Source organism: Coregonus lavaretus (assembly GCF_964263955.1).
Source record: "Coregonus lavaretus genome assembly, chromosome: 16".
Taxonomy (NCBI): Eukaryota; Metazoa; Chordata; class Actinopteri; order Salmoniformes; family Salmonidae; genus Coregonus; species Coregonus lavaretus.
The window spans coordinates 24,500,442-24,523,107 of NC_140003.1; the positions used below are offsets into that span (position 1 = coordinate 24,500,442).

Here is a 22,666-nt window from a genome sequence, read left to right on the forward strand (position 1 = left end):
TGTCTGCTAAATGGCATATTATTATTATAAAAAATCCTACAATGTGATTTTCTGGATTTGTTTTTCTCATTTTGTCTGTCATAGTTGACGTGTACCTATGATGAAAATTACAGGCTTCTCTCATCTTTTTAAGTGGGAGAACTTGCACAATTGGTGGCTGACTAAATACTTTTTTTCCCCACTGTACAATTGCACCATTTAATGTTACAAAGTCTAATGCTCCTCAACAAGCCCTATAGGTTCCAGACACTTGGACAGTGATCTGAAACCATCCACTCCACTCCAGACCTTTCCTCCAGTCACTTCAACACAACATGGTAGCCGTCATAAATTTCATCTGCAAATTGAAGGCAAACAGGACATATTATTTTACTTTTTTAAATATATTGCATATCTACATGATGAGGTTCTGTGCATTCAAGTGAGGGAAATATATTACCTTTCAGTGCTAATAACAAAGCTTGTTTCCTCAGTGAAGTTCTGCACCATCTGAGAAAGATTTGTTTGTTATATGTTATAAAAATGACATACTGTATCTTTCTCTCTATTGGTATGATTCTGGTAGTTAGAAAGAAAAAGAAGGTCACCACACATTTTATTGCTCCGATCCAATTTATTTATTAATGAATTAACCAACGTTTCGACAGATGGGTTTCGGTCTGGGTTTCGGTTGATGCTGGTAGTATCATCTACTTCACAGTATTATGACCAGTGTTATGTATTCAAGGGCCCTTCTTGCTATGTTGCCCCAGAGCTATCAGTCTATCAGTCAATCAGTAACTAGACATCATAATGAAGTGCATGGAAACAGCCATGGCCATAACAGCCAGGCCTGAGTGAGAGTTGATCCTGTTGTAGTTCGCATCTGCATCCATAGGCCTCCTGTAGCTCAGTTGGTAGAGCATGGCACTTGCAACACCAGGGTTGTGGGTTCGATTTCCACGGGGGGCCAGTATGAAAAATGTATGCACTCACTAACTGTAAGTCGCTCTGGATAAGAGCGTCTGCTAAATGATAAAATAATAGGCCTGTGTTCCCTACCAGCCATTAATAAGTGAGTTTCCATGCAATTGCCTTTTACACAGGGCCTTTAGTTTGATTCGTGGCCCCAGCCTGAGGCCCCACTGACCTAAGCCAGCCAAGGGCACAGGGGGACAAACAACCAACCCAGGGCCTCTGGAGGAGATAACCTAACAACATGACGACCTTAAACCCTAGCTAGCACTCCTCACTGATAGAAACACACTACCCATGACCGCAACCCCTAGTACTTCTCCATGGCTCTTTCCCAATTTTCCTTGATTCCTTGCATCCGCTTTCCTCCCCTCCTCCTCAAAATGCATTGGAAGAGAAGGTCCAAGGAGAGGGCCATACTGTAACAGCCCAATCTGAGGTTCTAAAGCAAATCCTCATATGAATATCCTTAATCTGAACTCTACATGTCTTTTGCTGTGTTTGTTTTAAAAAATGGTCTAATAAATAAATAAAAACCAATCAAACTCTGCTTCCAGACTTTCTCACTATATCAGAGACCAGCATGTGGATCCCAGTAGGTCCTTGTCCGTAGATGTGGCCGATCTGCTGGGGAGTTATATTGTAAAGGAGATGTATCTTCTCTGAGAGGTCTCCCAGTGTCAGGTCCTCTAGATAGAGAGTGTGGTATACTGTGGACATGGGCGGAAGAGATCCTCATCAGCAAAACATATTTTTCAAACAGACAGACAGATTTTTCCCAGCCTAGTCCTGGACTAAGAGGCATGTTCAATGGAGATTCTGTGGGATGTAACAAGGGATGTAACCTACCCTGTCCCCCATTGGCTTGGTCTGTGGTTGATTCCTTGCTTGTTGCTGACACACATAGATGGTGAGGCGGGGCTGTATACACCTGTACAGAGGACACCATGGGAATTGGCTTGTTAAGATATAGAGCTATAAACTAGAACAAAGCACTAAACATGTGAAAATGTGAAGTGTTGCCATTTTGTTGGTGTGTTATAGGTACATTTCCTGCCACTGCAGTTTTGAACACGCACACAAAACCCCTGGTTCTAAAGGCAGAAGGGGAATTAATTTACATTTAATTGGACAATAAAGTAATCTTCTATTTTGCTCAAGGTGCCATCAAATCAAATCAAATCAAATTTTATTGGTCACATGCGCCGAATACAACAGGTGCAGACATTACAGTGAAATGCTTACTTACAGCCCTGCAGCCATCATGTGTCAGACTTGGGCAGTGCTTCCTTATTCAAAGAAAGAAGGACGCCTCATTATTTTGCTCTGAATGAACATGATCGCAACGTGATGTCTGCAAATTATTGACAGAATTAATCAATGCACACATTTGATCAGTAGGCTAGTTTGGGAAATTTGAGAGTCAGATTTGACTCACTTCATTCAATGTAGTGGGACAGCCATTCACTACAAATAACATTATGTGGCTCAGTGGCTGTAACCTTATTGCAGTACTGTAGATAAATTGGAACACCAATTTTAGATACTGTGAAATATTTGAAAAATCCTCATGTCACCATGATAAGCTGGATCTTTGATTATAGTCACTGCATCAATGTGTCTTCTTGCATTGTTGAATATATAGAATCTGTAATATCAAATGTAGAAAGGCCATAGTACATGAACAAACCCCAAAATCAGCCAAACCTGAAGCAAATAGAAGATACAGTATAGGAGGGTTGATATGAGAGTAAGACTAACAGGTGGAAGTTCGGTCTGGAGAATCTGTCACACCATTAAGCTATTTGAATTTTATTGTAGCTGAATTATTGCATCAATATATTATTAGAGTTCTAGTATGCTTGAACTTTACACCTTTTTATGGCAGTGATGGTCACCTTACTGATTATATGGTTACTGTAACACACCATAATCTTGGCATTTAATACAGAACAAATAAGTCAATATAATTTTTATTCAGGAAACATAATTGGAGTATTTACTACATGGTTATGATATTGAGTGCTTTGGAGTTATTTTAACAAATAATATTTTTACAAACATCAGTGCATGAATGAAAATGTTTTAGTGGATAGCTGCACTGCACATATAAACATCAAATAATGATTTCGATAACACTTTAAAAACAAACAGTAAAACAGTCAAATAAAGTTGGAATGCATATAACAGTAATATTAAATGGTAAAACCAAATGTAAAAGTAAATATAAACAGTAACACAGTACAAACAGTAAATCAAAATTGGAATGGATATAGTACTAACAGTAAATGGTAAAATCAATGGTAAAACCAAATAAAAACAGTAAAACAGTACATCAGTAAAATAAAAGTGGAACACCTATACAGTAGTAGTAATAGTAAATGATAAAATAGTAATATTTCCTTACTCAATTTTAAAACAAAATATTCTGTGCTTGAAAGAAATTCATCCTGGAGTCTTTGCTAGAGATATTACATTGCAACAATGTGACAAAAACCCAGATTAGATCATGTATACAGTACATTTAGCAGACTCACTTATCCAGAGCGACTTACAGTTAGTGCATTCATCTTAAGATAGCTAGGTAAGACAAACACATATCACAGTCGTAGTATGTAAATTTTTCCTCAAAGTAGCTATCAGCAAAGTCAGAGCTAATAGGGGGGGGGGGGGGAGTAAAGTGTGAGTGTTAGTTCAAGTTAACAGTAGGTTTGAATGTTGAACCAATTTTTTAGACTTAGGCCGGGATTCAATCCAATCACGCTTGTAGACAACACATATTTTCAAGGCAATGTTAACACGTTCGCGGAGATCGCATTCAAGATAAACACTGCAGATGGCAGCTCAATTAGACCATAAAACGTCATTTCAAAAGTAAACCAGTTTTGTGATTTTTATAGAATCTCTTCAGAATATTTTCTAGATGACACATTTTTTATGATCATTTGGTCATTTGTGTCTGACTTTGCATCAATTAGGCTGTTCTGGATGTTCAATCGATGTCATAAGCCAGTGGGCCCTTCATTGAGAAACCAATGACAAATGACACTTTTGCTCCCTCCAATTTTCCACAAAGCTGGCTTTTGAACATTGGAATGACTTCAATCTTTGAGCCTGTGTTCCTGGTATCTGCCAAAATGAATTTTCTTTGTACCCGTCCTGTCACCCTGCAAAGGAGCTCCTTGACCCTCTCGTGCTTCCATATTTTGCCATTTTCCCAGAGCGAAGCAAAGTTTTCTTGTGGGCTTACACACCTCTCGATTTCTCCAAGGTGGATAAAACGGTCATAGCCCTGCTTCTTCCCCAAGAAGAAATGGACAACAGGCGACTTTCCATTCAACACTGATTTCATCTCGTTCCAGAATGATGTCCTCATCTGTGACACATAGCTTCCCAACTTCTGAGACTCCACAGTTTCTGACATAAATATCTGTTGTGGCCACAACAGAGCTACAGCAATGAAGTGCAATGCCAAACTTTCACCATATGGAATTTGACCTTGAAGAACTTGGCAAAGAAGATCAATGAGGATCTTATACGGGCGAAGGTGTTGAGATTCAGGTTTGACACAGCTTAGCACAACATTGGCATAGATGAGGTTGACCTTATCTCTAACACTCCTTTCAGGAGTATTACTCAGAATGAAGGCATACTGCCGGACTATCTTTACCATCACGTCAGTTGGGGTACCATTAGAGAGACAATTTAGAATCCCAGAATGAGTATCAGCTTTTCTCATCTCCAAAAATTGCCTTCCCTTGTGAATCTGGAGCATGATGCTCAGGTTCTTGTTTTTCATCAATTCTGTGGAATCCATCTTGCAAAAGAGGTCACTGTATCGATGAAAGCACCGGAAGAGCTCCTGTCGAGTTCTTTCCTCTCGACTGTCTTTCAGGGTGAACCTGGGACCCAAGTTGACATAAAAGCTGTCAAGAAAATCAAAGTGCTTCTTCATGTTATGTCTGAGGTTGTACAGAAGATCTTCAAATTCATGGAGAACGCAGTAATACGAGGCATGTTTGTGATGTTTGGAATCGTTCCTCGCAACATCTTGGATTGTAATCCTGCCAGAGAGAACCTCACTTAGAAAATCATGATGGACATTGCCTGAAGAAAACACTGGACTTTTTTCCAGTATTTCGATAATGATGACTGCAACCTGAATTTCTCCAAGGCACCCTGCAGTGTTGAAAGGGCTGTTGTCTCTCTTGTTTTGTACTCTCAGAGTAGCCTCCTTCTTTGCAATTTCCTGCGTTTCCCTGAAGGCCTCTGTTGCTGACTGGGCCATTCTGAGATAGCCTTTCAGCTTTTCAGGTTTTATGGGATCTTCTTTGTCACTTTGTATGGCACTCTTTAGCTCATGCTTGATAACTTGCGCAGATGTGTCAGAAATGTAGGAGTTATCCCTGGAAAGATCTTTCGCATTCTTTGCCCAGTCCTTCGCCTCCCTGAAATCCCTTTTCTTCAGGTATTGGTATCTGGCAAGAAGCTGAGAGATGACGGCATCTTTTTCAAAGCGCTTGGCTGCATTGAATAGCACATTTTCTTCAACACCTGGTGTCTCCTTTGCAATATCCTGGATGAGAGGTGAGAACTGAGAATCTTCACCCTTGACTGAGTGATGTCTTTTCACTAACATGGTGTGAACATCCTTCATGAGTTTGTCTTTGCCCTGTACGCACTCATAAAGCTTGTCTGTGGTGAGCAGTAGATCGGTAATCTCAGCTTTGGTTACACTGTTGGTTGTAAGCTCCTGCAAACAGTGCACGGCCATGCTTGAGTGGATCATTCTCACTGCCTCGAATACAACCTTAGCCTCCTCTGTGCAGCAGGTCACTAGAGTGGAAAACTTCCCAAATCTAGCCTTAACATCGGAGGATCCACTATGTGGCTTGGTCTGGAGCCCAAGAAACTCTTCACAGAGAGAGACTGAGAGCGTTGCACCCTTGCAGTAGACATTCAACAAGACCAGAACAGCTATGAGTTGTCCATGTTTGTGATTTATGTTGAAGCTCTTTAGGGTGTTGCGAGCCACACCTTGTATATACTCGGGTGAAAAGTTCTTCTTCATGATCATGAAAGCGTAGAATGTGTCTGCATTCTTGTAGGTCTTCTCAATCTCCTCCAGTTTTTTCTCGAACTGCCTCTGCTCCATTTCAGAGAGGTTATTGCCAATGAACACAGTGTCTTCTGTTGATTCAGTCTTCTCCCAAGACTCAGCCCTCATGCAATTGAGTAGAATGACCTGTGGGGACCGAGATCCAATGTCCCTCTTGACACATTCCTTCTCAATGAGCTGCTGCAAATCATACGCGTCATCCATCTCCTCAAAGTCATCTAGCATGAGCAACACAGGAATCCGGGACGATTGCTCTGTTGTGTCATACATCAGTAACTTGACCACTTGCTCGGCAACAACAGCATGATCAGCAGTTCTGTCCCTCAGAACAGCACAACGGAACTTGTCTTTCAGTGCCCATAATATATGCATGGCTAGTGTAGTTCCACCACATCCTGGAACATGGAAAAGGTTGAAGGACACACAAGATTTTCTCAAAGAACTCAAAGCTGGTAGGACAGTGTTCATGATGATGTCGAACTTGTCCCGTTTGATGAATGGCATGGATCCTGGCTGCTCAGAGAAATAGAAGTTCCACCATGACACCTTTCCTCCTTTGTAGAACTTCTCCTGGATAAGGGCCTTGTCTTCATTTCCACCCTCACACTGGTTTACACACAGAACATTCAGGGTGTCCAGGCTGCTCTCCTCTTTCTTTTTGAACAGCACTTTGCTTCCTCCTCCACAGGGTAGGAAACGGCTGGATTTCCGGTTGTCTGACCACAGGCTGAGGACGGTGCCGTTAACCTCAGCAAAACTGAGCTCATAGATTGATCTTGTTTTAATGTCTAATCCATAGCGTGATTCAATCAGGTCCCTCCAGCAGGTGAATGCTTCTTCATTTTCACAGATGCAAAGTATTTGCTCTATTCCTTTGAGCTCCTGCCAAAATGTGCTGAAAGTCTCAAGTAGAGGGTCCATTTTCTCACTCACAGTAGAGAACAATATGAAAATAACCAGGAATCTCTTGTGTGGTAGCACATCTTTCCGGCACAGGAATGAAATCACATTTCGTACAGACGCTCCTTTCTCTATCAACCAGTCATCTACATCTGAGGGGACCTCTCCTTCGATACCCCCATTGCAGAGGATCCAGCTGGTGTTTCGAGTCAGTTTTAGCTTGCTAGCAATGTCTTCGACAGCCTCTGTGATTTTATATTGTACTGGCAAGTGGACATTTATTGTACTCTGGTCTTCAAAGTGCTTCATCAATCCATTTTTTGTCGACTCTGGGTCAAAGTCCAAAACAGCAGTTGGGTTCAGTTCAAGAAGATATCCCAGGGAGTCCAATTGAACTAAATGTGATTTGTTGGTCACTATCACATACCGCTCGAAGTGGGATTTGTCTAAGGATTGGGATCCACCTGTTATCATTTCACTTAGTCTGGAGCCCTGGACACTACTCTTAACCACACTAAGGCGCTTTTCCTCCGCTTGTTTTCTAAGCTGTGATAGCTGTGACACATTGCAGACAAATCTATTGTATTCTTCCATCGTCTTGGCAAAAGTGGTTAGTGCAAGGAGATCCCTGCTGCTGCTACTATCACAAATGAAGAATAGTTTTTTCTCTTCTTTCTCAATTTCTTTGCTTTTGGACTTCCTCTTTGATTTCCTTGTATCCAAGCTGAAAACATGATAGATGTTCTCTTGACAGATCACAAAGTCTGGCACGATGTCCACTTCTATCACATACTTCTCTGATGATGTCATATCGGGATTGAGAACCTCAACAAATCGAGGTGGTTTGATGCACATCTTGGCTGCCTGGATATGTTTATACTCAAAATGACCCTCAATGGCTTGTGGCAGAGCATTGACATATGCCTCTTTGTCCTGGACGCTAACTCCCAAAACTTGTCCATGAACAAAGTCTGGCTTGTCGCCAACTCCAAAATGTATGGTGCCATTAGTGCGACTATTCATGCAGGCTGCTGCAAATCGAATAACCTCATCAGTGAACTTGTTCATTTTGCTCTCCACAGCTGCCTCTGACATATGGATGTATCCTTTATATTCATGACAGGGTTCAATATAGTCTGATGCACCTGATTCTGTTACATCAAGAATGCTGTTCGCCTTGTATCGGCAGGCATCATGGTGTCGATGAAAAGGGTACGGCTTGCACGGTCTACCAGACTGATTTGTTGTTGGGTTACTCAACTGCACTTTCTTAAGTTTCAAAAGCTCATCCCTCTTGTGAATGATCAACTTTGCAGGCCCCAGTGTGACACCCACCTCTAGTAAATCAGATTTCTCTAAAAGTAAAAGACTGGGCCCATTAATGTTCTGCTGAAGCAAGATATTTGCAGATTCACTGTCCACACAAGCCTCGTTGAGAGCCCATTGTTTCACGTGATGTTTATTCCAATCCTTGATCTCAGCTGGCAGGTCAGTTGGTTTGCCTTCCTCTTCATTCTGAAATAAAATAGGCTGATTTGATTGAAATTCATATGCCGTATAGATGTTAACAACAAAATCATTCACCATTGAGCAGGTTTACTCAACATTTGGTGGTGTTTTAGCCCATATTCAGCTATCACCACAAGCCAAACATAACAGATGTGTATACTGCACAAAGCAAGCATGAAAAATCTTTAGAAAATCATCAGATTCACATAATACATATGTGGTCTCTGGTGTTTCTGAGAAGGCAGCATATTTTGAGGATATTATACAAATTGATGATTGCAAAGTGCGTTTTATATACAGTAACAGTCAAAGGTTTGGACACACCTACTCATTCCAGGGTTTTTCTTTATTTTTACTATTTTCTACATTGTAGAATAATAGTGAAGACATCAAAACTATGAAATAACACATATGGAATCATGTAGTAACCAAAAAAAGTGTTAAACAAATCAAAATATATTTTATAATTGAGATTCTTCAAAGTAGCCACCCCTTTGCCTTGATGACAGCTTTGCATACTCTTGGCATTCTCTCAAACAGCTTCACGAGGTAGTCACCTGGAATGCATTTCAATTAACAGGTGTGCCTTGTTAAAAGTTAATTTGTGAAATGTATTTCCTTCTTAATATGTTTCAGCCAGTCAGTTGTGTGGTGACAAGGTAGGGGTGGTATACAGAAGATCGCCCTATTTGGTAAAAGACCAAGACCATATTAAGGCAAGAACAGCTCAAACAGCCCTGCAGATAACATTACTGGGTGATCTGAAAAGTCATAGTCAATCGATCAATAATATAATAATACTTTATTTTCTATTTATAATCTGTAGAAACAACGAGAATAGAAAGGTTCAGAACCTTTGTAAAACAATAGAAATCCAATATGGATGGTGTTAAGAGATAGATGGGTGGTGTTGAAGGATGGGACTAATAACAACTAACAACAACTAATAACAACAAGATAACTAATAATGTAAGCATACTGTGTCCATAATAAGTATATAGGTTATATAATTGAGAGCTTTTGTGAAAGAGCACAGTTAGAAAGATATGGCATATAGAAGCAAACCGGATGGACATCATGAAAATGATCGGAGAGGTTGAGGGTAGAGGAAGTTCAGGAGTAAAAACAAACAAAATATAATTATTGTAAAATTGACTGTGTCCATAAAATGTATATAGTATGTATAAGCTGGAAGTAGAGGCCTAAGCATTGTTGTTCACTAGTTTACTCCAATTAGGGAAGGGGTGGTGGGGTTGGAAAGTAATAAAGGGAAATATATTTTTAAAAAGGAAATGTATATGTATGTGTATATATGTATGTATATATGTATGTATGTGTATGTACAGTTGAAGTCGGAAGTTTACATACACTTAGGTTGGAGTCATTAAAACTCGTTTTTCAACCACTCCACAAATTTCTTGTTAACAAACTAGTTTTGCAAGTCGGTTAGGACATCTACTTTGTGCATGACACAAGTAATTTTTCCAACAATTGTTTACAGACAGATTATTTCACTTATAATTCACTGTATCACAATTCCCGTGGGTCAGAAATTTACATACACTAAGTTGACTGTGCCTTTAAACAGCTTGGAAAATTCCAGAAAATGATGTCATGGCTTTAGAAGCTTCTGATAGGCTAATTGACATCATTTGAGTCAATTGGAGGTGTACCTGTGGATGTATTTCAAGACCTACCTTCAAACTCAGTGCCTCTTTGCTTGACATCATGGGAAAATCAAAAGAAATCAGTTAAGACCTAAGAAAAAAAATTGTAGACCTCCACAAGTCTGGTTCATCCTTGGGAGCAATTTCCAAATGCCTGAAGGTACCACGTTCATCTGTACAAACAATAGTAGCAAGTATAAACACCATGGGACCACGCAGCCGTCATACCGCTCAGGAAGGAGACGCGTTCTGTCTCCTAGAGATGAACATACTTTTGTACGAAAAGTGCAAATAAATCCCAGAACAACAGCAAAGGACCTTGTGAAGATGCTGGAGGAAATAGGTACACAAGTATCTATATCCACAGTAAAACGAGTCCTATATCGACATAACCTGAAAGGCTGCTCAGCAAGCCACTGCTCCAAAACTGCCATAAAAAAGCCAGACTATGGTTTGAAACTGCACATGGGGACAAAGATCGTACTTTTTGGAGAAATGTCCTCTGGTCTGATGAAACAAAAATAGAACTGTTTGGCCATAATGACCATCGTTATGTTTGGAGGAAAAAGGGTGACGCTTGCAAGACGAAGAACACCATCACAACCGTGAAGCACGGGGGTGGCAGCATCATGCTGTGGGGGTGCTTTGCTGTAGGAGGGACTGGTGCACTTCACAAAATAGATGGCATCATGAGGATGGAAAATGATGTGGATATATTGAAGCAACATCTCAAGACATCAGTCAGGAAGTTAAAGCTTGGTCGCAAATGGGTCTTCCAAATGGACAATGACCCCAAGCATACTTCCAAAGTTGTGGCAAAATGGCTTAACCCTCACGTTGTCCTCGGGTCAAAATGACCACTGTTTACAAAGTGGCGGGTCATTTTGACCCGAGGACAACGTGAGGGTTAAGGACAACAAAGTCAAGGTATTGGAGTGGCCATCACAAAGCCCTGAACTCAATTCTATACAAAAGTCGTGGGCAGAACTGAAAAAGCGTGTGCGAGCAAGGAGGCCTACAAACCTGACTCAGTTACACCAGCTCTGTCAGGAGGAATGGGCCAAAATTCACCCAACATATTGTGGGAAGCTTGTGGAAGGCTACCCGAAACGTTTCACCCAAATTAAACCATTTAAAGGCAATGCTACCAAATACTAATTGAGTGTATGTAAACTTCTGACCCACTGGGAATGTGATGAAAGAAATAAAAGCTGAAATAAATCATTCTCTCTACTATTATTCTGACATTTCACATTCATAAAATAAAGTGGTGATCCTAACTGACCTAAGACAGGGAATTTTTACTAGGATTAAATGTCAGGAATTGTGAAAAACTGAGTTGAAATCTATTTGGCTAAGGTGTATGTAAACCTCCGACTTGAACTGTATGTATATACAGTGGGGAGAACAAGTATTTGATACACTGCCGATTTTGCAGGTTTTCCTACTTACAAAGCATGTAGAGGTCTGTAATTTTTATCATAGGTACACTTCAACTGTGAGAGGCGGAATCTAAAATAAAAATCCAGAAAATCACATTGTATGATTTTTAAGTAATTAATTTGTATTTTATTGCATGACATAAGTATTTGATCACCTACCAACCAGTAAGAATTCCGGCTCTCACAGACCTGTTAGTTTTTCTTTAAGAAGCCCTCCTGTTCTCCACTCATTACCTGTATTAACTGCACCTGTTTGAACTCGTTACCTGTATAAAAGACACCTGTCCACACACTCAATCAAACAGACTCCAACCTCCCCACAATGGCCAAGACCAGAGAGCTGTGTAAGGACATCAGGGATAAAATTGTAGACCTGCACAAGGCTGGGATGGGCTACAGGACAATAGGCAAGCAGCTTGGTGAGAAGGCAACAACTGTTGGCGCAATTATTAGAAAATGGAAGAAGTTCAAGATGACGGTCAATCACCTTCGGTCTGGGGCTCCATGCAAGATCAGTTTTAGATTCCGTCTCTCACCGTTGAAGTGTACCTATGATAAAAATGACAGACCTCTACATGCTTTGTAAGTAGGAAAACCTGCAAAATCGGTAGTGTATCAAATACTTGTTCTCCCCACTGTGTGTATATATATATATATATATATATATATATGTATTTGCGAGAAAAAACAAACATATGGGGGATTGGAAGTGATGCAGACAATTACATTGATGGAAGTTACAATCTATCTGCAATATTAAAGCTGATCTACCCCCTAAATTAAAAAAAAAAAATAATAATAAAGAACAGCTCAAATAAGGAAAGAGAAACGATAGTCCATCATTACTTTAAGACATGAAGGGCAGTCAATCCGGAACATTTCAAGAACTTTGAAAGTTTCTTCAAGTACAGTCACAAAAACCATCAAGCGCTATGATGAAACTGGCTCTCATGAGGACCGCCACAGGAAAGGAAGACCCAGAGTTACCTCTGCTGCAGAGGACAAGTTCATTAGAGTTACCAGCCTCAGAAATTGCAGCCCAGATAAATGCTTCACAGAGTTCAAGTAACAGACACATCTCAACATCAACTGTTCAGAGGAGACTGCGTGAATCAGGCCTTCATGGTCGAATTGCTGCAAAGAAACCACTACTAAAGGACACTAATAAGAAGAAGAGACTTGCTTGGGCCAAGACACACGAGCAATAGACATTAGACTGGTGGAAATCTGTCTTTTGGTCTGATGAGTAAAACATTTGAGATTTTTGGTTCCAACCGCCGTGTCTTTGTGAGACGCAGAGTAGGTGAACGGATGATCTCCACATGTGTGGTTCCCACTGTGAAGCATGGAGGAGATGGTGTGATGGTATGGGGGTGCATTGCTGGTGACACTGTCGGTGATTTATTTAGAATTCAAGGCACACTTAACCAGCATGGCTACAGCAATACGCCATTCCATCTGGTTTGCGCTTAGTGGGACTATCATTTGTTTTTCAACAGGACAATGACCCAAAACACACCTCCAGGCTGTGTAAAGGCTATTTGACCAAGAAGGAGAGTGATGGTGCTGCATCAGATGACCTGGCCTCCACAATCACCCGACCTCAACCCATTTGAGATGGTTTGGGATGAGTTGGACCGCAGAGTGAAGGAAAAGCAGCCAACAAGTGCTCAGCATATGTGGGAACTCCTTCAAGACTGTTGGAAAAGCATTCCAGGTGAAGCTGGTTGAGAGAATGCCAAGTGTTTGAAAAGCTGTCATCAAGGCAAAGGGTGGCTACTTTGAAGAATCTAAAATCTAAAATATATTTTGATTTGTTTAGCACTTTTTTGGTTACTACATGATTCCATATGTGTTATTTCATAATTTTGATGTCTTCACTACATTCTACAATGTAGAAAATAGTAAACATAAAGAAAAACCCTTGAAAGAGTAGGTGTGTCCAAACTTTTGACTGGTACTGTATATTACAATGTTTTTTTATCTATATAAATTAATTATTAATGTGATATCTTAAAAGCATTTTACTTTGATAATAATAATAAAAAAGAATATATACAGTATATACTGTATACTGTATACGTGTAAGAACACTGAATAGGCACAATGAGATACAATGTGCCACTAGAGATCCTGGTTCAAATCCAGGCTCTGTTGCAGCCGGCCGCGACCGGGAGACTCATGGGCGGCGCAAAATTGGCCCAGCGTCGTCCAGGGTAGGGGAGGGAATGGCCGGCAGGGATGTAGCTCAGTTAATAGAGCATGGCGTTTGCAACGCCAGGGTTGTGGGTTCGATTCCCACGGGGGGCCAGTATAAAAAAAATAAAATGTATTCACTAACTGTAAGTCGCTCTGGATAAGAGCGTCTGCTAAATGACTAAAAATGTAAAAAAAAATCCTCATGAAGCTGTTTGAGAGAATGCAAAAGTGTGCAAAGTTGTCATCAAGGCACAGTTATTTAATTTAATAATTATTTAATTTAATAATTATTTAATAATTATTTATTATTATTTTATTTATCAAGGCACAGGGTGGCTATTTGAAGAATATACAATATATTTTGATTTGTTTAAGACTTTTTTGGTTACTACATGATTCCATATGTGTTATTTCATAGTTTGGATGTCTTCACTATTATTCTACTGGTACCAGTTAAAGGTTGGACACACCTACTCATTCAAGGGTTTTTCTTAATTTTTTACTATTTTCTACATTGTAGAATAATAGTGAAGACATCAAAACTATGAAATAACACATATTGTTATTCTTTTTTAAAATTAATTCCTTGTTAAATACCTCCATTTGGCCTTGTTCAGCCATACTGAAATCCTTTGGATCCTTGTCACTGAACTGGTTTCTCAGTCAAACTGAAGGAAAAGTTGAAAAACAGTTCAACATTATATTCCATACATGAAATGCAATATAGTCACCCATTGAATAAGCCAGAGAGAAATACAATAAAAAATTTTTTTAAAAGTGATTTACCACTTTGTTTTCCGTCTTCACCATTTCCGAATAGCTGCTGTGTTGCTGCAACATGCTGTAAAACATAAAACCAGGAGAGGAAGACTATATTATTGTGAAACTGTCAAAGGACACCACCACAAACATTGTACCCAAGGTGTGGTGCACTCGCTGATCCAATCGCTTTAATGCCCCTCATTACAGACACAACCAGTTTCAATGAAAATATTAAATCATGAAGTGAAACAAAAGTGAAATGAAGCAATTCAGTTTGGATTCAGGCTCTGAATGCCTACTATAGCAGCCACTCTGTATAAGGCAAGATGTAGCCGTGGTTGTGAAAATCTGGTTGGTGCAGGAGAGAACAGACAAAACCGCAAATGTATATCTGATTTAAAAAATGCATTACTTTTACCATGTCATTTCTAAGTACCAAGTAAATACCAGGTAACAGAAATACAATCTTTACTGCTGTTCAGTAGTCATTTCAATTAAGATTAATAGACCTTTTGCACAACTTAGCAACGCCCACTTCCACTCAACTTCCTACCTGATACATAGCTTCCTCTCCTGACTGTAGCCATACTAGCCTCGAAGTCGCTTGTTTTATCATTAATATACTGAGGTAATCAGTATATTAATATAATCATATTTCTATCATACAGTGAGGGAAAAAAGTATTTGATCCCCTGCTGATTTTGTACGTTTGCCCACTGACAAAGAAATGATCAGTCTATAATTTTAATGGTAGGTTTATTTGAACAGTGAGAGACAGAATAACAACAAAAAAATCCAGAAAAACGCATGTCAAAAATGTTATAAATTGATTTGCATTTTAATGAGGGAAATAAGTATTTGACCCCCTCTCAATCAGAAAGATTTCTGGCTCCCAGGTGTCTTTTATACAGGTAACGAGCTGAGATTAGGAGCACACTCTTAAAGGGAGTGCTCCTAATCTCAGCTTGTTATCTGTATAAAAGACACCTGTCCACAGAAGCAATCAATCAATCAGATTCCAAACTGTCCACCATGGCCAAGACCAAAGAGCTCTCCAAGGATGTCAGGGACATGATTGTAGACCTACACAAGGTTGGAATGGGCTACAAGACCATCGCCAAGCAGCTTGGTGAGAAGGTGACAACAGTTGGTGCGATTATTCGCAAATGGAAGAAACACAAAATAACTGTCAATCTCCCTCGGCCTGGGGCTCCATGCAAGATCTCACCTCGTGGAGTTGCAATGATCATGAGAACGGTGAGGAATCAGCCCAGAACTACACGGGAGGATCTTGTCAATGATCTCAAGGCAGCTGGGACCATAGTCACCAAGAAAACAATTGGTAACACACTACGAAACCTTAATCACTTGGAGAAGATCTGCAAAGAGGAGTGGAACAAAATCCCTCCTGAGATGTGTGCAAACCCGGTGGCCAACTACAAGAAACGTCTGACCTCTGTGATTGCCAACAAGGGTTTTGCCACCAAGTACTAAGTAATGTTTTGCAGAGGGGTCAAATACTTATTTCCCTCATTAAAATGCTAATCAATTTATAACATTTTTGCATGCGTTTTTCTGGATTTTGTTGTTGTTATTCTGTCTCTCACTGTTCAAATAAACCTACCATTAAAATTATAGACTGATCATGTCTTTGTCAGTGGGCAAATGTACAAAATCAGCAGGGGATCAAATACTTTTTTTCCCTCACTGTATTACTGTTTATTGTGTCTCTTAGCTAACTAGCTATCAACGCGCTAACTAGTAAGGTGGCTAGCAAATAGCCAACACCCCCCTCCCTTACCAACCATGGCACTGTTTTACACAAGGTGCTTGCAAGAGCTGCCAAAGATAACAGTGACGGATGTACATCATCTGGCCAAGACAAGTAGCAAAGCACCGACCTCCAAGTCCACTCTGCCAACCCTGATGTTCTAGCAGTGTCTGAATCTTGGCTTAGGAAGGCCACCAAAAATTCAGAAATGTCCATTTCGAACTACAACATTTTCTGTCTAGATAGAACTGCCAAAGGGGGCGGAGTTGCAATCTACTGTAGAGATAGCCTGCAGAGCTCTATCATACTATCCAGGTCTGTGCCCAAACAGTTTGAGCTTCTACTTCTAAAAATCCACCTTTCCAGAAATAAGTCTCTCACTGTTGCCGCTTGCTACAGACCCCCCTCAGCCCCCAGTTGTGCCCTGGACACCATATGTGAATTGCTTGCCCCTCATCTATCCTCAGAGATTGTACTGCTTGGTGACCTAAACTGGGATATGTTTAACACCCTGGCCGTCCTACAATCTAAACTTGATGCCCTCAATCTCACACAAATTATCAAGGAACCTACCAGGTACAACCCTAAATCCGTAAACATGGGCACCCTCATAGATATCATCCTGACTAATTTACCCTCTAAATACACCTCCGCTGTCTTCAACCAGGATCTCAGCGATCACTGCCTCATTGCCTGCGTCCATAATGGGTCCGCGGTCAAACGACCACCCCTCATCACTGTCAAACACTCCCTAAAACACTTCAGCGAGCAGGCCTTTCTAATTGACCTGGCCCGGGTATCCTGGATGGATATTGACCTCATACCGTCAGTAGAGGATGCCTGGATGTTCTTCAAAAGTGCTTTCCTCTCCATCTTAAATAAGCATGCACCATTCAAAAAATTCAGAACTAAGAACAGATATAGCCCCTGGTTCACCCCAGACTTGACTGCCCTTGACCAACATAAAAACATCCTGTGGCGTACTGCATTAGCATCGAACAGCCCCCGCGATATGCAACTTTTCAGGAAAGTCAGGAACCAATATACACAATCAGTTAGGAAAGCAAAGGCTAGCTTTTTCAAACAGAAATTTGCATCCTGTAGCACTAACTCCAAAAAGTTTTGGGACACTGTAAAGTCCATGGAGAATAAGAGCACCTCCTCCCAGCTACCCACTGCACTGAGGCTAGGAAACACTGTCACCACCGATAAATCTACGATAATCGAGAATTTCAATAAGCATTTTGCTACGGCTGGCCATGCTTTCCACCTGGCTACCCCTACCCCGGCCACCAGCTCTGCACTCTCCGCTGCAACTTGCCAATGATCCATTCTTATTGGCAGGTCAATGTGTCAGATCGGAAGGCCTGTTGTCTGGACCTCTAGCAGTCTCTATGGGGGTGCCACAGGGTTCAATTCTCGGGCCGACTCTATTCTCTGTGTATATCAATGATGTCGCTCTTGCTGCTGGTGACTCTCAGATCCACCTCTACGCAGACGACACCATTTTGTATACATCTGGCCCTTCATTGGACACTGTGTTAACAAACCTCCAAACGAGCTTCAATGCCATACAACACTCCTTCCGTGGCCTCCAACGGCTCTTAAACGCTAGTAAAACTAAATGCATGCTCTTCAATCGAACGCTGCTTGCACCCGCCCGCCCGACTAGAATCACTACTCTCGGCGGGTCTGACTTAGAATATGTGGACAACTACAAATACCTAGGTGTCTGGTTAGACCGTAAACTCTCCTTCCAGACTCACATTAAGCATCTCCAATCCAAAGTTAAATATAGAATCGGCTTCCTATTTCACAACAAAGCCTCCTTCACTCATGCTGCTAAACATGCACTCGTAAAACTGACTATCCTACCGATCCTTGACTTCGGCGATGTCATTTACAAAATAGCTTCCAACACTCTACTCAGCAAATTGGATGTAGTCTATCACAGTGCCATCCGTTTTGTCACCAAAGCCCCATATACTACCCACCATTGTAACCTGTACGCTCTCGTTGGCTGGCCCTCACTACATATTCGTCGCCAAACCCACTGGCTCCAGGTCATCTATAAATCACTTCTAGGCAAATCCCTGCCTTATCTTAGATCATTGGTCACCATAGCAACACCCACCCGTAGTATGCGTTCCAGAAGGTATATCTCACTGGTCATCCCCAAAGCCAACACCTCCTTTGGCAGCCATTCCTTCCAGTTCTCTGCTGCAAATGACTGGAACGAACTGCAAAAATCTCTGAAGCTGGAGACACTTATCTCCCTCACTAACTTTAAGCATCAGTTGTCAGAGCAGCTTACCGATCACTGCACCTGTACACAGCCCATCTGTAATTAGCCCACCCAACTACCTCATCCCCATATTGTTATTTACATTGTTATTTATTTTGCTCATTTGCACCCCAGTATCTCTATTTGCACATCATCTTCTGCACATCTATCACTCCAGTGTTAATACTAAATTGTAATTATTTTGCACTATGGCCTATTTATTGCCTTACCTCCATAACTTACTACATTTGCACACACTGTATATAGATTTTATATTGTGTTATTGACTGTACGTTTTGTTTTATCCCATATGTAACTCTGTGTTGTTGTTGTTTTTAATCGCACTGCTTTGCTTTATCTTGGCCAGGTCGCAGTTGTAAATGAGAACTTGTTCTCAACTGGCTTACCTGGTTAAATAAAGGTGAAATAAAATAAATAAATAAAAAAGTCATCTTCTTTGCTGTTTCTGTAAACTCTGTTATGTTGGACGCGTTAGATTAAATTTAAACAAGGCCATATACCCTTAATAGAAAAGTTTAAACCCATATTGCTGTAATGAATTTAGTGGCTGTTGCATGTTGCGCCAGTCACTTCTGTTTGCTGGTCGTGACATATGTTGAGTTATTTTATAGTCTAATCATTTTATTTTTATATCCCCACGTAGGTTGTCCTGAAGCCCTCTGAGCCAGTAACAATGACACAACATCACTGTTCATGTGTTGCTGGCACTGCATTATGCAACCACACAGTTACATTACTATTCCAGTCTGCACACTATTCCCAGATGGGAACACCAGTCGTCCCACCTGTGCACAGCTGCACAGAGGCTGAGCAGCAGTGGCATAAGCCAAGGACTATGGTATGTTTTAATAGCTATACCACATATCAACATCATATGGTTATAATCACATCATAATGCTAAGAAATGATTTAATGAAAACTTAAATCGTCTCATGATTAGATTTAGAATAGTGCCCTTGTACTGTCTTTTTACAGGGTCTGAAACATGGGCCCATAGGCAAAATGACCATCACCAAGCCCACCAAAAAGCGCATGGCAGAAGGAGGGATTGGGTGAGTATTCCCTAATAGACAGTATAGTAGGTAGTAGCTGGTCATGTCCTATTACACTTTGACTATATAACATTTCAGGTGGTTTCAAGTACATTGTTTAGATTGGCTAACCACAGCGGCTGCTTTGCTTTGCAGAAGTACACTCTACAGCCCCCTTCATGGACCGCTCCCTGACCTCTTAGTTCTCCAGATAGAAGAGGCATACAAGAACTTTAACCCTCTATCCAAGCCATTAATCTGCAGCATGGGGATGTCTGCTGAAAAGCTTTTAGTCGACTCCCACTTTGGAAAGGTACAGGTGGGGAGCCTCCTGTCTGACCAGCAGCCTCCACACACAACGGGACACATAGTTCCCCATAAGTTCAAGGTCAGCTCTACATCACTGGGTTGGAGTGGTGTGACTTTGTTGTCTGTGCACATGAGGACATTCTGGTCGAGAGAATACATAGAGACCCAGTGGTGTTCTCACTAATTAGAGAGAAGGGTGATTGGTACTACTTATATGTGTACATGCAAAGGTTCTTAGGCAAGAAAGACTAAATAACTACGGACAGGCTCCTTTATCTTTCAATTAATGAAAGAGAAACAAACCAACAAATCTGTCTGTGCAATTCATTAATTAATAAATTATTTAAAATAATTCAGTTACATTTTTTCTGTTCTCTTGTCACTGTAAATAAAACCTTTGTGTTTGGAGTATAAGCAGTGGTGTTTATTATCAATAAATGGACTACGGGGTGTTAGACAATGTGGATGGTCACAGCATAAAAAGGAAAGATGCATTGGAGTAGTAGCTCATTGCTCCTTGGCCCATGCCTTCACAAGAGGCCCACACTGGTAGTTTGTGAGAAGGCAAGCCACAGCCCAGATGTTGATGTTGCTCTTCTTCATTTCCTAACTTTCAATGAAGAACTAATAACGTTAACATTAGCACTAATGTTTGCAAGCTAAAGAGACAAAAAAAAGACACAGAACACAAGAATAGAATTACAAAAATCACTAACTGAACGGATAAACACAATTTTCAACAAGAATGATAAAAAAACGCTATAGAAATTTGATTATATTGTGATGACCTGACTAGATCATAAAAGAACAACTGTCCAGACAGAGGCTTGAGTTTACGAATGGACGGTTTATTAAACCAACTTTACACAGGCTACTGTTTGGCCGTAGCCCACGCCAAATAAATGAAAGATAACCCACAAGCCAATCGTCACCTTCTCTTGTCAAGCCCAGACGTAAAGAGAGAGAGAACAAAGGCTAAACCTGGTCTTAACTTCCAATGCTCCATCCCCCTGCCCAACCCCCCTCCACGCCACTCCGCCAACCGCCAGGATGCCCGGCATCAGAACATTCCAGGCATTCCCGTGATTGGCAGATAGCAGGTTGATTGACATGTCGGACCCCGCGAACACTGGGTACTGGTAGGTACAACACAACCATCTACTAGCCTAACACATAACACACAGCTGTCTGTGCGGGTCGCTACAATATTAATATACTGAGGTAATGATAAAACGAGCGACTTCGAGGCTAGTATGGCTACAATCAGGCTGACAGGACGCGATCGCGAGAGGAAGCAGGCGTTGCTACGTTGTGCAAAAGGATTCTTAAGAAATATAACGTAAGCCCACGTAAAACAAACTGCCTTTTAGTTCAAATATGTTTAAACATGTTGATCTCATGGACTGTCCATCCTTACATCCATACCAGCTCTATCGATCAATTTGAGAGTGGTTACATTTCTCCAGACCCATTTCTCAGCTTTAAAGCAAGTGTGGCAGGACTGCATCTTGGCTGCAACACGAATTAAAGAGGGTTGAGGCATTAATTATTAAAAAACTAGTGTAGGTCACCACTTTTCTTATAGTTTAGGCATAATATGTTATGGTTCTCAACTTTAATCTGTATCATGTCATTGATTTTCATAATGCACGAAAATCGGTTCAAATAGGCGTTTTAATGTCATTAACTATATAAATGTATGTAATATCCGGATAATGTATAGCCTAACTGCGAGAGATATTCGATACATCAGACTGAACATATTTTATAATGTAAAACGTTGTCTATGTTGCCTATAACGTTATGTAAAACTGCAAACTTACCTTTCATTATTATAGCTTTCCTGACAGCAACATTAAATAGTTTTCCAGTCTCAGTGGTAAACAGAAACGATGGTCGGTGTGGAAAGGGTTCGATTATGTCGAAAGGAGAAGAGACATAAGAATGCGGAAAATGGGGAGGCGGTCTGTTGGCAATTTGACAAGCATCTGACTTCGCTGAATTATAGTGTAAAACAATAGCAAATCGTTGCAAACCAATTAAATTGAACACTAGTATAGAAATATTAAAGATTTCCAAAGACTTAGTTGAAATAGGTATTTTAAACGAGTATGTGATAACTGAAAAAAACAGAATGCAGGGGTGTGCTTTAGCTGTCCATCTCTTCTGGACAAGATTAACCTTTCCCTCAATTCGGCGCGTTTCAGTTGAAACGAAACTTAATTTGGGGTGTATCTCATTCATCAGAAGTGGCTTCCTCACTCTCCTCATCGCTACTGATCTGAAAAGTGAGGATATGCACTCTTGATGTAGACCTGTATTGTGTCTTATCCCCTGTTCTCTACATTTTAGTCATTTAGCAGACGCGCTTATCCAGAGCGATTTACAGTTAGGGAGTGCATACATCTTTCATACTGCCCCCCCGTGGGAATCGAACCCACAACCCTGGCGTTGCAAGCACCATGCTCTACCAACTGAGCTACAGGAGGCCAGTACACAAATGATATGGAAATCCAGACTAGACATCTACTTTGCAAACATATAAGCTTGATATTTGCTGATATATTTCACTCATGCTGAAAGCGCAGACTTTTATTTGCAGACCATTCTTACCCTCCACACTCCCTTCAGGCCAACACTCAATGCCTTGCTACTGTATGGCTAGACATTTTTTGATATTTGTCCCAAGCAAGTGCCA

The 22,666-nt window shown here is 40.8% G+C and overlaps 1 protein-coding gene across 2 annotated transcripts; it reads right to left on the minus strand.

Moving 5' to 3' along the window:
* Window positions 1-1,601: 1,601 nt before the first annotated feature.
* Window positions 1,602-22,059, minus strand: LOC311143996 (sterile alpha motif domain-containing protein 9-like). Of its 2 annotated transcripts, XR_014614461.1 has the most exons (5): window positions 21,792-22,059; window positions 14,577-14,631; window positions 14,388-14,458; window positions 1,804-1,885; window positions 1,602-1,664 (listed from the first exon to the last, which is right to left on the minus strand). XR_014614461.1 is itself a non-coding variant. In XM_084179908.1 (4 exons), the coding sequence occupies exons 3-4, from the start codon at window positions 14,409-14,411 to the stop codon at window positions 3,947-3,949; spliced, it is 4,566 nt and encodes a 1,521-aa protein (XP_084036034.1). In that variant the 5' UTR covers window positions 14,412-14,458; window positions 14,577-14,631; window positions 21,792-22,059; the 3' UTR covers window positions 2,912-3,946. The 2 variants fall into 2 exon arrangements, 1 of the variants encoding a protein (XP_084036034.1); XM_084179908.1 differs by lacking the exons at window positions 1,602-1,664; window positions 1,804-1,885 and adding an exon at window positions 2,912-8,488.
* Window positions 22,060-22,666: the final 607 nt, after the last annotated feature.